The sequence below is a fragment of the Perognathus longimembris genome, chromosome 15 (assembly GCF_023159225.1).
Source record: "Perognathus longimembris pacificus isolate PPM17 chromosome 15, ASM2315922v1, whole genome shotgun sequence".
Classification (NCBI taxonomy): domain Eukaryota; kingdom Metazoa; phylum Chordata; class Mammalia; order Rodentia; family Heteromyidae; genus Perognathus; species Perognathus longimembris.
In genome coordinates, this window is record NC_063175.1 from 27496206 (window position 1) to 27512004 (window position 15799).

The following is a 15799-nucleotide window of genomic DNA, read 5'->3' on the forward strand; positions in this document are numbered from 1 at the left end:
ACTATTTCAACTTGAAGTAGACAGCATGAGACATTCAAACTGCAGAATTTTCTGTAAGAGAATATTCAGTCTCAATAAAATCTCTATACTTACAATCCTATAAATTACAAGGTACATATCATGTAAATATATGTACAAAAAATTATAATATGTAATATAGCATAATATATATAAAATATAACATATATAAATAAGTAAACAGCAAATGTTAACAAATATATGCATGGACTTTTGTTGTTGTTGTTGCTGGTCTTGGGCCTTGAACTCTGGTCCTGGGCACTCACTGTCTCTAAGCTCCTTTTGCTCAAGTCTAGCACCCTACCACTTGAGCTAGAGTAAGAGTAGCATGGACTTTTCTGCCCAGGCTCGCTTCGAACTGCAATCCTCAGATCTCAGCCTCCTGAGTAGCTAGGATTACAAAAGTGAGCCACTGTCATGCGGCTACATATGGATTCTTATCTTCAATTAACCAGCAAAAAGTCAAAAGTGGAGGTGTGGCTCAACTGGTAGAGTGCCTAAGAGCCTTGAGCAAAAAAGCCAAGTGAGAGCACAAGGCCCCAAGTTCAAATCCCAATGCTGTCACACACACAAAAAAAAATATAAAACAACAACAATAAAAAACCCACCCCATTGCTTAGGTGATCTTATGCATAATTATGACAGTACCTCGGCCTAAGTTACAAGATGGCCTTACATATCTAGCTTATTATCTGCATGTTAGAACCACCTGATATGCTATCATCCAAGATAATAATGTCTATATATTCTACCATGGATACTTCCTAAAAGAAAGGTTCCCTCATTTAATTTTATCAAGATTTTTTTAATCCCGTGGACTATGCTATTTCATCTGATACATTTTTTTAAAATTAATTTTAAATAACTAAACTAGCATGGTTCAGGTTTCGTTTATTTTGGGGACTGAAGGCAAAACACATGTTTATCCACCAAGGAATTAATAAAGCATCCTCCAAAGGATTAATAAAGAAATGGTTTTTCCTTTTTCCATGCATCTTTATTAAGTTTACTCAAAACAAATAAAATATACAGAATCCAGCTGAGACTTATATCCTTCTGGTGAAGAACCATTTGAAGAAATAGGTGTAAATTCAGGAATTTAGACTTTAAAATCAAATGGTATTGTTTATTTTCATACCTGCTCATTTCCAAAGATGATATCTGCAAAGGTGTATTTTTCTGCGGATTGTGTAGCAGCTGAAACATAAAAGAAAAAAAACTAATCATAGTATTGCCATAAAATATAAAATGAGGGGCTGGGAATATGGCCTAGTGGTAAAGCACTCGCCTCATAAACATGAAGCCCTGGGTTCGATTCCTTAGCACCACATATACAGAAAAGGCCGGAAGTGGCGCTGTGGCTCAAGTGGTAGAGTGCTAGCCTTGAGCAAAAAGAAGCCAGGAACAGTGCTCAGGCCCTGAGTTCAACCCCAGGACTGGCAAAAAAACAAAAAACAACATATATGTACATACACACACACACACACATATATGAAATGAACAACCATGAAAGTGGGAAGTTAAAATGGATTTACCTTCTTTACATCTTACTGCCTTGAAGCAAAACTTTCCCTTTTCCCTACTGGCAAGTTTGGCATCTAGGAATAAACAAGAAGAATTCAAAGATGTTTCTCAGTTTATGACACAGTAAAACTAATTCATTATTCAGATTTCTTTAGCAAATTAGAAAACAATTCAAATTATAAATAATGTTTAGTATAAAAAACAACCTTTGCATTTATTTCAGTGAAATCAATTTTCACTGAACTCTTTAAAAGAACCAAAGTCAGTTTTCTCAAAATATCTCTCATATGTCCCTAATGTACTGTGTGTTGTATATTTGACACTCTAGATAAACCCAAACTTTAAAAGATTAAAACTTGGGGATGAGAAAGCATATAATCCTACCATTCCAATCCTTTTTGTCACTTCCTTTTGGTACTTTTGTTGTGTCTATAATGTTTATCATTACATGTACACATTTTGCTATTGTTTATCTCCCCCTACCACAGACACTCTTAAATACTCTTTAAATACATGGTAATTTCATAACCATGAGGGTTGATATGAATTACACCATCTTTTTTAAAGTTTAAATTTTTTTTTTTTGTCAGTAAAGGGGCCCTGAGCTCTTTTTGCTCAAGGCTGGTAGGTACTCTATCACACTTGAGCCACACCTCCATTTCTGGTTTTCTGGAGATAGAAGTATCACAGACTTTCTTGCCTGAGCTGCCTTTGAACCACGATCCTCAGATCTCAGGTTCCTGAGTAACTAGGATTACAGTTGTAAGCCACAAGTGCCTCCCTTGAGTTATACCATATTTTATGCTAAAGATTAGTAAATTTTTCTCCAGAAAAAAATAATCATGCAATGAATAAACTTCTCTGAATATACAGATTTCTCCTATTTAAAATTAATCTTTAGTATGTATCTTCAAAATAAAGATTAATGTGAAGCTAAGGATTTAAACATTTTTATGTCTTGAAATACTGAACATACCAGTAACAGCCAATATCATTTTGCCAGCTTCACATCAATCTAGATATTCTCATATTACTGACAAGATGATAAACTAATAGAAATGTCCTAGAAAATAATTTGCCAGTCTGTGACAAGAATTTACATTCTTTAGTTTCAAGTATGTAAAGATTTTTTTGTGGAGGTATGAAAATAGTAAAGCTATGAAATATAGGCTTGACTATATAATGGAAAGCAAGCATTAAGTGGTGATGTCTATATATTTCTAATTTTGTCTGGATTTTTGACAGTGATCATGTACTCAGATATTGATTTTACAAATGGTAAAAAAAAATACAAATATGATAACCAGAATTTTAAAAATGGAAAAGACTATATAAAAATAGGTAACTTGACTTACACTCATATACACTAACAAAAACACAAGTGAAGGCTTAAAAACATGAATTCTAAGCTGCACACAAGAAGCTACTCAGGAAGCTCAGATCTGAAGGATCACAGTCCAAAGCAGAAAAGTCTAAGAAACTCCTTAGATCTTAGAAAAAAGGCAGAAAGCTGGACTGAGCACAGTTCAAGGTAGAATGACATCTGTGACCAAAAAAGCTGGACAAATAAACCATAAGGTCAAACCCAAGTACTAGTAATAATAATAATAATAATAATAATAATAATAGTAATAATAATTCTAAAAAAGGAACCAGTAATTTAATAGTATGGCACTAATTCTGCAAAGTAAAGCAATGAAATACCATAATTTAGTATGAAAAGGGGAAAAGGCACAAACCTTTGTTCTCAGAGAGATTTACAGATTTCTGTAGGCTCCAGTGTTGGCTACTACTTGATACTTGAGCTATATGGAACTCCTTAACACCCGCTTCACTCTGTCATAAAGAGAAGAGTTTTACGATTTCTGAGCACTAAATTAAAATATATCAGTAAGAATAAAATTCAGTTGCTATCAAAGTCACTGCCAACTAACATTAAATAAAATTTTTACTTTCAAATAAAGTGATTATAGTGGCGCTGTGGCTCAAGTGGTAGGTGCTATCCTTGAGCCAAAGAACTGAGGGGCTGCACCCAGGCCCAGAGTTCAAGCCACACGACCGACAGAAAAAGAAGAAAGTTACAAATAAAGTGACTATAACTTCAGAGAGTTTAAATTATTTTATTTCCTCTCTAACATTCTCAAAACAGAGAAGTCAACATTTTACCAAGCAGTCTTTTTAATTATTATTCACACCCAGTGGTAAACTTTAAAACACCAAGGCCACTCCATAACTGAAATGTACACAAGTTATTATAAGTAGTTAATAGATCAAGTTATTTGTTTTCCATTTTATTAAAAATTATGGTGTTTTCTTTTTATTTCCTTTGATGGTTCTGAGATAACTCATTCTTAGTTTAGTAAAAAAAACAAGAAACCTCCCAGATATCATGGCACAATCAGGACTTGGAGGGCTAACCTGGGCTTGTCTTCCCCTAAAAAATTAAGCCTTATAAACAAGAACCATAGAATACAGTCAATGCACATAAAGTTACTTAAATTGTGTATAACTTTTATTCTAAATAAAAGCTTAGTTTGATATTAGAAATCATTAAGATTTTCTTGACTAATAAACATTAATCTTTGAAGTATGAACCCTGTCATTTCAATTATCTTTTAAAAAGTGACTTACAAATTCATGAAATTAAAACAAGGTATATCACAGAAATAATATGTAACACTTCAAATAAGTTCAATCAATCTAGGTCTAAGGTATTATGAAACCACATTCCCTTCTTTGGAAATATTAATTTTGATATTTAGAGTTCACAAACAGACATGCCTTTTATAATAAAAGCAATGGAGCCAGGAGCTGGTGGCCACTTAGGATAGGATGAGATCTAAAGATCACTGTTCAAAGTCATCCTAGGGAGGAAAGTCCATGAAATTATCTCCAATTAACCACCAAAAACCTGGAAGGGGAACTGTGGTTCAAAGTGAACCAAAATGCTTAGGGACTGTGCCCAGGCCCTGAGTTCAAGCTCAACCACAGATGAAAGAGAGAGAAATGGTACCATCATAAATGTATGTAATTAGATTACTAAGTTAATACAGGATATGAAGTCCTAATAATACTACATAAATTTAATTAGATCAATAGAATATTCTTGACTGTGAGACTAAAAAGTACTATGAATCTCTTTTAGCGTGTATTATTGGCATCTGGAAATATACAAATATGAATACATATCATACTATTATCAGAAGATATTTTCATTAGGAGAAAAACTGACTAACAAAAGAAGGGTATATTATATAGCTCAAGTGGTAGAACTACGTGCCTAACAAGTAAAACAAGGTTCCTGAGTTCAATCCCAATATCACAAAACAAAACAAACACTTCCATGAAGATTTTGTGATTTTTATAAACCACAAAGCTGATGGAAAATTAGGATGTTTTCATACATTCCTAATGTCTGGCTTATACTGTCTGGTAAAGAGGGGGAGGACCCAAAACCTTTAATAAAAACAAGGCACATACATTTCATATAATTAAAAATAAAATTCAGGGGCTGGGAATATGGCCTAATGGCAAGAGTGCTTGCCTCATATACATGAGGCCCTGGGTTTGATTCCTCAGCACCACATATACAGAAAATGGCCAGAAGTGGCGCTGTGGCTCAAGTAGCAGAGTGCTAGCCTTGAGCAAAAAAGAAGCCAGGGACAGTGCTCAGGCCCTGAGTTCACGGCCTAGAACTGGCCAAAAAAAAAAAAATTCAGCTTTAAAACAACTCACAGTAGGGACGGGGGAAATGAGGGAGGAGGTAGTAACAAATTGTACAAGAAATGTACCCACTGCCTTACGTATGAAACTGTAACCCCTCTGTACATCACTTTAACAATAAATAAGTATTCAGGAAAAACAAACTCACAGTATTGGTATTTTCCACATCTACAAAGACTAGCATATTGCCTCCTCTTCCTTCTTCACCTTCAAGTGAATTACTTCGGCAGACAGTGGCTCTAACATTCAAAGATCGACTGGTACAAATAACTGCAGTGTGTCTTAATATTCTGTGTCTGAAGAAGTAAAAAACAAAAAGTGCAGAGTTAATATAAAAGCCTATTCTAATGTTAAAATTCTCTTTTCTGGGACTGGGAATATATATGGCTTAGTAATAGAGTGCTTGCCTAGCATGCACGAAGCTCTGGGTTCAATTGCTCTGCACCACATAAACAGAAAGGCTGAAAGTGGCGCTGTGGCTCAAGAGGTGGGGTACTAACCTTGAGCAAAAAGAAGCCAGGGACAGTAACTCAGGATTCATTTAAAATTCTATAAAAGTAAGTTATAAAGTTATTCTTAGCCTTCATACAGCAATGTCTGATTCTGCACTTTTATTTGAGTATGGTCTTCAAGTTGCTTGCTGAACAACTACAAGGAAAATCCGAATTTTAACCTGACATTCACAGCTCTCAGCCATTTAATTTAACATTCCAAAAATATATTCCCTTTTACTTCTTTCACACGAAGTTGACACTATGGCTGAATTCAATGTTCAGCTCATACTAACTTTCAAACCTTTGTTTACAAGTACAGCTACTCTGTGGACTAGTTAAGTATCCTTTATACAAAATTCTGTAGTCTTCACTGTCCTTGGTAGCTGATTTCATCACTACAATACTCCATGAAACTTTCTTGGTAGAGTACTCTTATCTACTATTTTAAAAATTAATATTTAATGAGGATCTAAAAGGTGTCCATACTTACAAATACTTGTTCCTCATATTGCGTCACAAAAACCATAGCTATTTTGTTGAAGAAAATAAATGTAACAAAAATATTCTTAGTTAACTTTAAAACAAGTTTTGTGTGTATGGGGGGGAAGGGATGGTACTAGTGTTAGAACTCAGAGCCTTGTGCTTGCTAGGCAGGCACTCCTACCTACTAGAGCCACACCCCAAGACCTTCTGGTTAATTTTGTAAAGAATGTGAAAGTGATAATGGCACTATCATGAATAAAATGTTCTGGCCAGGCACTGTAGGCTCACCCACGTAATCCTAGCTACTCAGGAGGCTGAAATCTGAAGAGGATCATGGCTCAAAGCCAGCCAGGGCAGGAAAAACTGTGAGACTCTTATCTCCAATTAACCACCCAAAAACCAGAAGTGGTGCTGTGGCTCAAGTGGAAGAGCTCTAGCCTTGAGCTGAAGGGCTCAGGGACAGCGCCAGGCCCAGAGTTCAAGCCCCACAACCAAAAAACAAAAAAAAATTCTGGCATACAATGTAAAGGTTTGACTTAAGTCGTAATCATTGCTTAATATATATATATATATATATATATATATATATATATATATATATCACCTACTCTGTTATCTGTTCTAAAAACATACATACATTCTTTTCCACACATTCTGGATGAAAATGGAAGGTAAACAAAATAATCTGCTTATGAAAAGACAACTGCAGGTAGGTTGGCTCACATACTAATGACATTTTAATGGGTAGTACCTGTTAATACCATTAGGTGATAACTTTGGCCATTATAATTAATTACTTCAAAGAAACATGGAGTTAGATGTAATGAAAAAGTTTTACTTTTTCTGCTGCTGGCTGTCTAAATTTCAGATATGTGGGGACTTAACATTATGCATAATTTTTTTTTTTTTTTTTTGGCCAGTCCTGGGGCTTGGACTCAGGGCCTGAGCATTGTCCCTGGCTTCTTTTTGCTCAAGGCTAGCACTCAGTCCATTGAGTCACAGCGCCACTTCTGGCCATTTTCTATATACGTGGTGCTGGGGAATAAAACCCAGGGCTTCATGTATACGAGGCGAGCACTCTTGCCACTAGGCCATATTCCCAGCCCTATGCATAATCTTAAAGAGGGTTATTTCTTAACAATGATAGAGGAGTATCAAAATGTTTATCAAGGAGCTTGGAATGTGACTTAGCAGTAGAATGCTTGCCTAACATTCATGAAGCCCTGGGTTCGATTCCTCAGCACCACATAATCAGAAAAGGCCCAAAGTGGTGCTGTGGCTCAAGAGGTGGAGTGCTGGCCTTGAGCAAAAAGAAGCCAAGGATAGTTCCCAGACCCTGAGTTCAAGTGGCAGGACTGGCAAAAAAAAAAAAAAAAAAAAAAAACAGTTTATCAATTATACATACTAAATTAAGCATTCAGTATATATAAAGCTTAAATTTTAAAAGATTTATAATACTCACTGTATTTTAGGTTGCTTTTTAACACTTTCATAGTAGAACAAAAAGTTAATTTCATGGACACCTTCTTCATCTGGCCCACGTAACCACATTGGTAGTTGGACTGAAGCTCCAGGTAAAAGAACAGTGTCAGGAAGGGGTACAGGAATCACTTCTGGCTGACTTCCTATGCCAATACCAAAGTCTACAGAAGAAGCTGATGAAATGAGGGCTGTACACACAGAGGTAGAATCTGTCACAACAGTCTTGTATGCACTACAGTTTTCAGAGGCAGAGGGGCTCAGTGGTGTTAGAACAGCAGTATTACCACCAAAAGTAAAGAACTCTGGACGCTTAGAAACAACTTTCAATCCAGTGAGAGGACATTTGCTGACATTAACAAATTCCACATAGGCTTTTCGGATTTCTCCACAGAGGAGCCCTGTAGGAAAATGTATAAAAAATACCTGCATTGGAGGGAAAAAACATTATTATATTGTCTGTCAAAAATTACGGACCTCTAGTAATACTTAAGTGTTATTTCTTTACTAAAGGCTTACAATTATTTCACTGCCTTTGAAAACTTTTTAGATACAAAGCAATTAGCAATTTCATTTTAGAAAACAAAATAAAGAGATACCAATGTGACGTACCCACTCAGATTTTGAGTTATAAATTAAAGGTAAAATATCAGCAACAAGAAGGCTAATGTGTCAAAATTTTCACAACTTTGTAGATTACAAACATGCACAAATGTAACATGGCTATGTAAATTAAATGTTTCTCATAAGCCTTATTTTTATTGACTTAAAAAGTGACCCAAGTATACATTTAATAAGATGAAAAGAATTGCAATGACTCATGAAGAGATGAACATAAGAGATCCAGGAGCCTATATCCCTGATTTTAAAATCCAAAAAGTTCCAAATAGCCTCAGGCTTTTAGTAACTTACATAGGGGTCAAAGTTGGCCTACCTAATAAAACCTTTTTTTTTTTAATGCTAATTTTAGGGTTTGAACTCAAGAGCCTAGGCACTGTCCTTGAGCTTTTGTGCTCATTGCTCTATAACTTGATCCAATTACACTTCTGAAATTTTTCCTGCCCAGGCTGGCTTCAAACCACGATCCTCATTTCTCAGTTCTGAGTAGTTAAGATTACAGGTGTGAGCCACAAAAGCTTTTAAACTATGGATAAACACTAAGTATATATTGTATTTAAAACTATTTGGCAATTTCCTTTATATTCTCACGCTAAAACTGGAAAAATTAAGGTGAAAACTTATAAATGCAGTTGAGTGAAAGACAAAATAGAACTTGTATTTTTTTTAATCCATCCTAGCTCTCACCAAAAGGGTTGTCCTTGATCTCAAAAATCTACCTCTATCACCATCCTTCACAAATAGTTCATAAAAGTATATTTGCATGCTTTAAATTAAGGCAAAGTGTTTAGGCCCACTTGATTTATTCTTCACTTTACAAGCATTTTTGTTTAACCAACCAAACACTAGTTGTTACGTAAACCAAGAAGTTCACTGACCCTAAATACCCTTTTCAAAAAGAACCACAAAGTTACACAAAGAACAAGGAATACAAAAAACAAAATAATGGGCTAGGAATGTGGCTTAGTGGTATAGTGCTTGCCTAGCATGCATGAAGCCCTGGTTTTGATTCCTCAGTATCACATAAATAGAAAAAGCCAGAAGTGGCACTGTAGCTCAAAGGGTAGAGTACTAACCTTGTGCAAAAGAAGCTCAGAGACAGTGCTCAGGTCCTGAGTTCAAGACCCAGTACTGGCAAAAAAAAAAATCAACGTAAATGCAAAAAGACTGCTGATTGCTAGAGCAAGCTTGTAATTCCAGCAGAGGCGGACATAGAAGATCTCAAGTTTCATCTTGGGCTTTACGAGTTCCAGGTCAACATGGACTACACAGCAATAGTGTGTTTCCCCCCCAAAAAAAAACCATACAAAAACCAACTTGGGCACTGGTGGTTCACATCTGTAATCCTAACTACTCAGGAGGATGGGATCTGACAATGGTAGTTCAAACCCAACGCCCTGAGTTCAAGCTGTAGGACAGGCACCGAAAGAAAAAAAAAGGTACCATTTGGAATACAGATATGTTATTTTTAAATTTTGCTTGCTTGTATTTCTCACTTTCGGCTAATTTATTGCTTCTGAAAGTAAGAATAAATTTTACTTTCTTCCTTAAAAAAAAAAAAGATACTACCTGATCCAACTTTTCTCATTTTGTAAGTGAAAAATTTTCTAAGACCAAATAATCTGCCTAAAATTAATACCTAAAACTATGTGATCTGAGCACTGCTCTGAAAAATATTAATATATTTAGCAATCCCAATAACCAAATAACCATTAAAACGATAATTTAATGAAAATTACAAAGTACAAGAATCATGTAACAGGGGCTGGGGATATAGCCTAGTGGCAAGAGTGCCTGCCTCGGATACACGAGGCCCTAGGTTCAATTCCCCAGCACCACATATACAGAAAATGGCCAGAAGCGGCGCTGTGGCTCAAGTGGCAGAGTGCTAGCCTTGAGCGGGAAGAAGCCAGGGACAGTGCACAGGCCCTGAGTCCAAGGCCCAGGACTGGCAAAAAAAAAAAAAAAAAAAGAATCATGTAACAACGCATATTTTGCTGTCTTGTACTATTTTAACAGTTTTTGTCTAGAATGATCATAATACTCTCATTTGAATGTATGTTCTTGCAATTCCTACCTACACGATTCCAAATAGAACACAACATTGAAGCTATCCCAGGTAGAAAAGTCCATGAGATTCTTAACTCCAATTAACCAGAAATAAAGCTGTGGCTCAAGTGGTAGAGTGGCAACATTGAGCGAAAACAGCTAAAGGAAAGCTGGGCACACACACATGCACACGCACATGTATGCACACGCACATGCATGCACACATATACAACAATAAGTAAAAACATAAATAAATAAAAAGTTTTGATTAAGAAGTCTCAGTAAATATAAACTCAGAAAAAAAACGAAGAAAAAGGCTATCTCACATGTAACTTGAGATTAAGTTAAAAACTATGATTTAAAAGTTTAGATCAATGCACTATAAAGCAATTACAAAATTAAAAATAAATGTATCTGAAATAAAACCTGATAAATTATTAAGTCGATGATAATTTTTAAAAGGAATGAAATACCTCCAATAGTGGCATTTCCTCAGTGATAATAGGATCTAAACGTCGATCAGGACCATATTTAATAGATGTTTTCTCTTCCTTTGTGTTGTTAAGTCGAGGACCCTGAATTTCTAAATCCTGTCTCCCTCGGACTGACATACTCAAGGAATGTTTCCCTGAAATAAAATCAAAATCAATTCCCCAAAATAATTTGACTTGTTAGCAGATATTAATTTAACTCAAATATATCAATATAGTAAGTTTCATATAACTGGTAGAAAAATTCTCAACAATTACAGATTAACATAACTAATCAAAGAACTAAGTACATTTTAACAACACATTTGATACACCTCTTGGATGTTGCTTAAGTTCTCATTTTGTTTTAGATTTACTTAGGTTGTAAAAATTCTCCCTCACTAAATAGGAAGTCCTTTGAAACCTATTTTTAAACCACAATGCTTATTAAACAAAAGACCTAAGAGAATAGCTATCTTAGAAAAATTATATGCGTGTTTAAATGAAAAACAAAATGTAAAACACGTTTAATCATATTCAAATGTATATATACAGCAACTTGAATTATTTCTGAATTATTGAATTAGAAATAATTACATCTTCTCAAGAAACTAAACAAGGAAAGCAAAATGCAGTACAGACAATAATAATGTATTTAATATCTTTGAGATTCTTCTGAAAGGCTTCCATGCAGAAATCTGCATGGAAGAAAAAAGCCGAACCATACAACTCTATCTCTCCTGCAAGATTACTCAAGAATTTTAATATCCAGAAAGTCACTCTTTATTCAAAACTCAATATATAATGCAGCATTTCCCGTACTTTGACTCCGATCCTGATTAACATTTTACACAAAAAATGAATTAAAGTATCATGAAAACTTTGCTTATGTCAGATTATGAATAGCAGTCATGGAATCTTTCATATAATAACATAATGATGTATATATTTTGATGCCCTAAATAACTATCTGTATTTTGTTGACAACTCCAATTCTGTAGTACTATATCTAAATACTAGCTATATATTAAGTGGAAAAAATTTCAAAAAGTTCTTAATATCTAATTATCTTGCTTTCAAAATGCAGTAATTTCCAATGTTCATCAATGGCTCTGCCTGTAATTAATCCTAGCTATTTATAATTAGCACAATGCAATAGAGAACATTACGAGGACAGAAAAGTCTGCACTACTCCATATCAAAAGAAGCTGGGCACCACAACACAAGCATCTAAGAAATGAACACCAAAAATATGCAAAATATTACAGTCCATTTTGCTGCAAAATTTTATTTTAGCTAGGCAGGCACGTATAGAAATAACTGAAGTCTGAAAGAATTAAGTTTTCAAATGTTCATGAAGACTTGCCATTACTAATAATTATTAATTTTATAAATGCTACATTCATGTCTACTAATGACTACTCAATTTCATTTGTTTCAAAGTAAGATGCATATTCCCTTTCTAGCAACTTTTCAGCCTAAATTCCTCAAACTACACATAGCAATTATGAAGTATTTATAGATCTTGAAGCATTCCTTGAATTAAAAATAATCAAATTAACTAGCTAATTATCTTGTAGTTTTAGCCCTCAAAACATTCATATACAGGAGGGCACCTGTGGCTGATGTCTGTAATTCTAGCTACTCAGGAAGCTGAGACCTGAGGATCAGGGTTCAAAGCCACTCTGTCAGCAAAGTCCATGAGATTCATTTCTCCAAATAACCAAAAAAGCTGAAGTGGAGCTGCAAGTGGTAGAGAACTAGCAAAAAAGATCAAGGACAGCCAGCATCCAGGCCTAGAGGTCAAGTCCAAAGACCAGTTCAAAAAAGAAAGGAAAGATTGTACAGGACACCAAGATATCAGTTTAACCCTAAAACCATGCTATTCTTTGGCCCAGAAAACCAAATTTGAAGTGCTTAATGCTTATACTTTCTTCCATTACTAGAGTTTAAATTCAGGATCTCATACATGCTAGGCAGACACTTTTATCAATGAGCTACATTCCCTGGCCATTTTTTGTAAGTTTGAGACAGAATCTTGCTAAGTTTTCTAGGCTGATTGAAATTTGTGCTCTTCCTGCCTCAGACTCATCAGTAGCTGAGATTACAGGTGTGCTCTACTACATCAAGCTTCAAGTATTTAATATTCAATTTAACAGAAACTCCTGTCTTGTTCCATATTTTATCACAAAAATATATTCAAAATGTGTAGCTTCATAGCATGGTTCAAGAAATAGAGCACATGCTTGACAAACGTATAGCCTTGAATTCAAACCCTAACATCACCAGAATAAATGTTTTAAAAATGAAAAGAGGACTTTTGTATCAACTGCAGACATAGCAGAAGTTTAAATAAATAGAATTTCTTTGGGTACAATTAATTAAATTAGGTACAATAACAGAAAAGAAAAATATATAGGGTAAAGCCAAACAACTATCAAAGAAGATATATCAGAAAAGAACAAAGTTAATTTTACCATGGGAGAAGTTAAAACAATGTAAATAGTTATTCTTTTATTTTCCTAAATGTATCTAAAGGTACATTAGACTTATTCAGAAAATTGCTTAATTTCATTCAATGTATTCTATAAAATGACTGAAGTATTAGTTTTCTAATTGTTTAGTAATACTGTTATCTTTACCTGTGTGACATCCAGGGAGAGCACCAATGCCGTCTACTGTCATGGAGCCCTGAATAGTGCCAAGATTATAAACAACTCCCAAAATATGCAGCTCTCCTATGTGATGGGGAAAGAGCTTTAATCTTGCCTGTGGAAATATTTAAGTCATTCTCATTATGTTTTCATAAGATCATAAACAGTGCAATATCTAAATTCTATAATGTTGCAGGAATATTAACCTATGACCTAAACTTTTAAAATACCAATTTTTCATAAGGCAAAATCTTTTTAAAAGAACAGAAAGTGAGTAGGTTCTTTTTAATATTTTAATTCCTTTCCTATTCTATATATTTTATATCAAGAGACACACTATAATGTTATTTTAAAATACTCATCTCTTTTTCTTTTTTTTTTTTTGGCCAGTCCTGGGCCTTGGACTCAGGGCCTGAGCACTGTCCCTGGCTTCTTTTTGCTCAAGGCTAGCACTCTGCCACTTGAGCCTCAGTGCCGCTTCTGGCCGTTTTCTGTATATGTGGTGCTGGGGAATCGAACCCAGGGCCTCATGTATACGAGGCAAGCACTCTTGCCACTAGGCCATATCCCCAGCCCCCTCATCTCTAAATTAGAATTTTTCCACAGTAATTTACTCAGATTTTCTATGTACCCTATGACAGATAAAACTCCCAAAGCATTTGTAATCAATCATGTGCAGAATGTAACTTTTGAGAGTTTGTGAAAAATGATGAAACACTAGCCTACTTGATTTTTATAAATCCAATTGTTACTGTTCTCTTTCCACTCCTATTTAAACTTTTTTAATCCTTGTCCTTCAACCACATCATCTACTGTTCATAGACTCACAAATGATATCTAAACATTGTTGTTTTGTTGGTTCCTTTGGAAATTCATATTTCTTATTCAGTGGCAACCTGGTTTTATTTCATGTGCCATACAGTTTTGTTCTTAGATCACTAAATGGGTGCTGTAAATCTGCATTGATTTTCATCATTATAAATGAGAAGTCTCTTTGGGTTATGCTTTTCAAAATCTCTCTCTCTCTGCGTGTGTGTGTGTGTGTGTGTGTGCGCGCGTGCGTGCCACCTTCCTCTCCTCCAGTTTCTCCATGTAGGGAAGACTGTTCCCCCCCTCTGTAGCTATCATCAGATACTATTACCTTAATATCTCCCACCCTACCATCTACTCTTTGCTGTAATGATAACTTGGAGTTATGGAGAAAATGTGTCAGCTTCATGATGTTATGAAAAAATGGTTAAGTTTGATTCCATAATTTTATACTAATTTGTTTTTGGAGAAAAGTTATTGTATTACAATTTTTATGAAATCAAAAGTCTACTGAAATTAAATATGAACCTCCAAAATACCGATTTTTCTTATTGAAAAGCATCTGTTTTAAAAGAAATTCTCTAAATCTAATAATTACAGAGCTAGGTCCTCAACATGGGAATTTACCACACTAACAACAAGAAAGTGAAAAGTTTTCACTATATGTCTTAGAAAATTAAATCAAAGATCACTACTTTCCTGCTTTCTCTATCAATTTCTTCCTGAGCAATTCTAGTGCCTTAATCTTCCAAATTAGTTTAAAAAAAATTAGAATACACAACATCTGAATAAGTTAAATTGATTTTCAAATTTGCTCTCAGCTTTTACAAAAGCAAAAGAAAGAAAAATGATCAAGTAATTACCACTTTAGATTCTTCACTATTAATTAAGAATTCTGAAATAACTTCAGTTCCAATCATTTCAGATTGACTTGAAACCTAAAAAACAAATTGTTTAAAAATATGCATTATATGAATATCACATTATTAGCATCTTTATAAATGAATACTTAGAAACCAATACACTAAAGTTAGTATGGTTTTTACATGTGCTATGTATGCCATATGCCAAGTGTTTATTCCCAACTTGAAGAGAGTCACACTGTGCTAAGTACTTGATATGCATGTACTTTTTCATTTTGTTGAATCCAATTCAAGTGATCTAGTCAAAGATAGATTCAGCCACCAAAAGAAAAAAATCCCAAGAAGTCCAATTGTTGAGTCAACCATGGCCAAAATAACACTTTAGTAATAGACATCTGTAATAAAGCAAGTTTTGCCATTTTTTGCTCTAGCCTCTTTTTCCAAATTGGCCAATTATACTTAGTGGCAGCCTAAGCAGGATGCAGAAAAGAAAGGTGAACAAGAAAGGTGGGAGAATGAAAGGCCTGCTTCTTCTAGTCCAAAGAGAAAAATGTCTTTTTAAATAGCCAAACAGAGCTAAATGGAGAAGCTCATTAAAAAAATCTGGCTGGTAG

At 34.7% G+C, this 15799-nt stretch overlaps 1 protein-coding gene across 1 annotated transcript in view; it reads right to left on the reverse strand.

Annotated features, from left to right (window-relative positions):
- The window catches only part of Trappc8 (trafficking protein particle complex subunit 8), an 81956-nt gene that overhangs the window by 12058 nt on the left and 54099 nt on the right, over nt 1-15799 (reverse strand). Inside the window, 8 exon segments of the mRNA XM_048363043.1 lie at nt 1157-1215; nt 1554-1616; nt 3282-3378; nt 5414-5561; nt 7705-8147; nt 10862-11016; nt 13501-13627; nt 15186-15260. Of these exon segments, the coding sequence (XP_048219000.1) occupies nt 1157-1215; nt 1554-1616; nt 3282-3378; nt 5414-5561; nt 7705-8147; nt 10862-11016; nt 13501-13627; nt 15186-15260 (1167 nt within the window).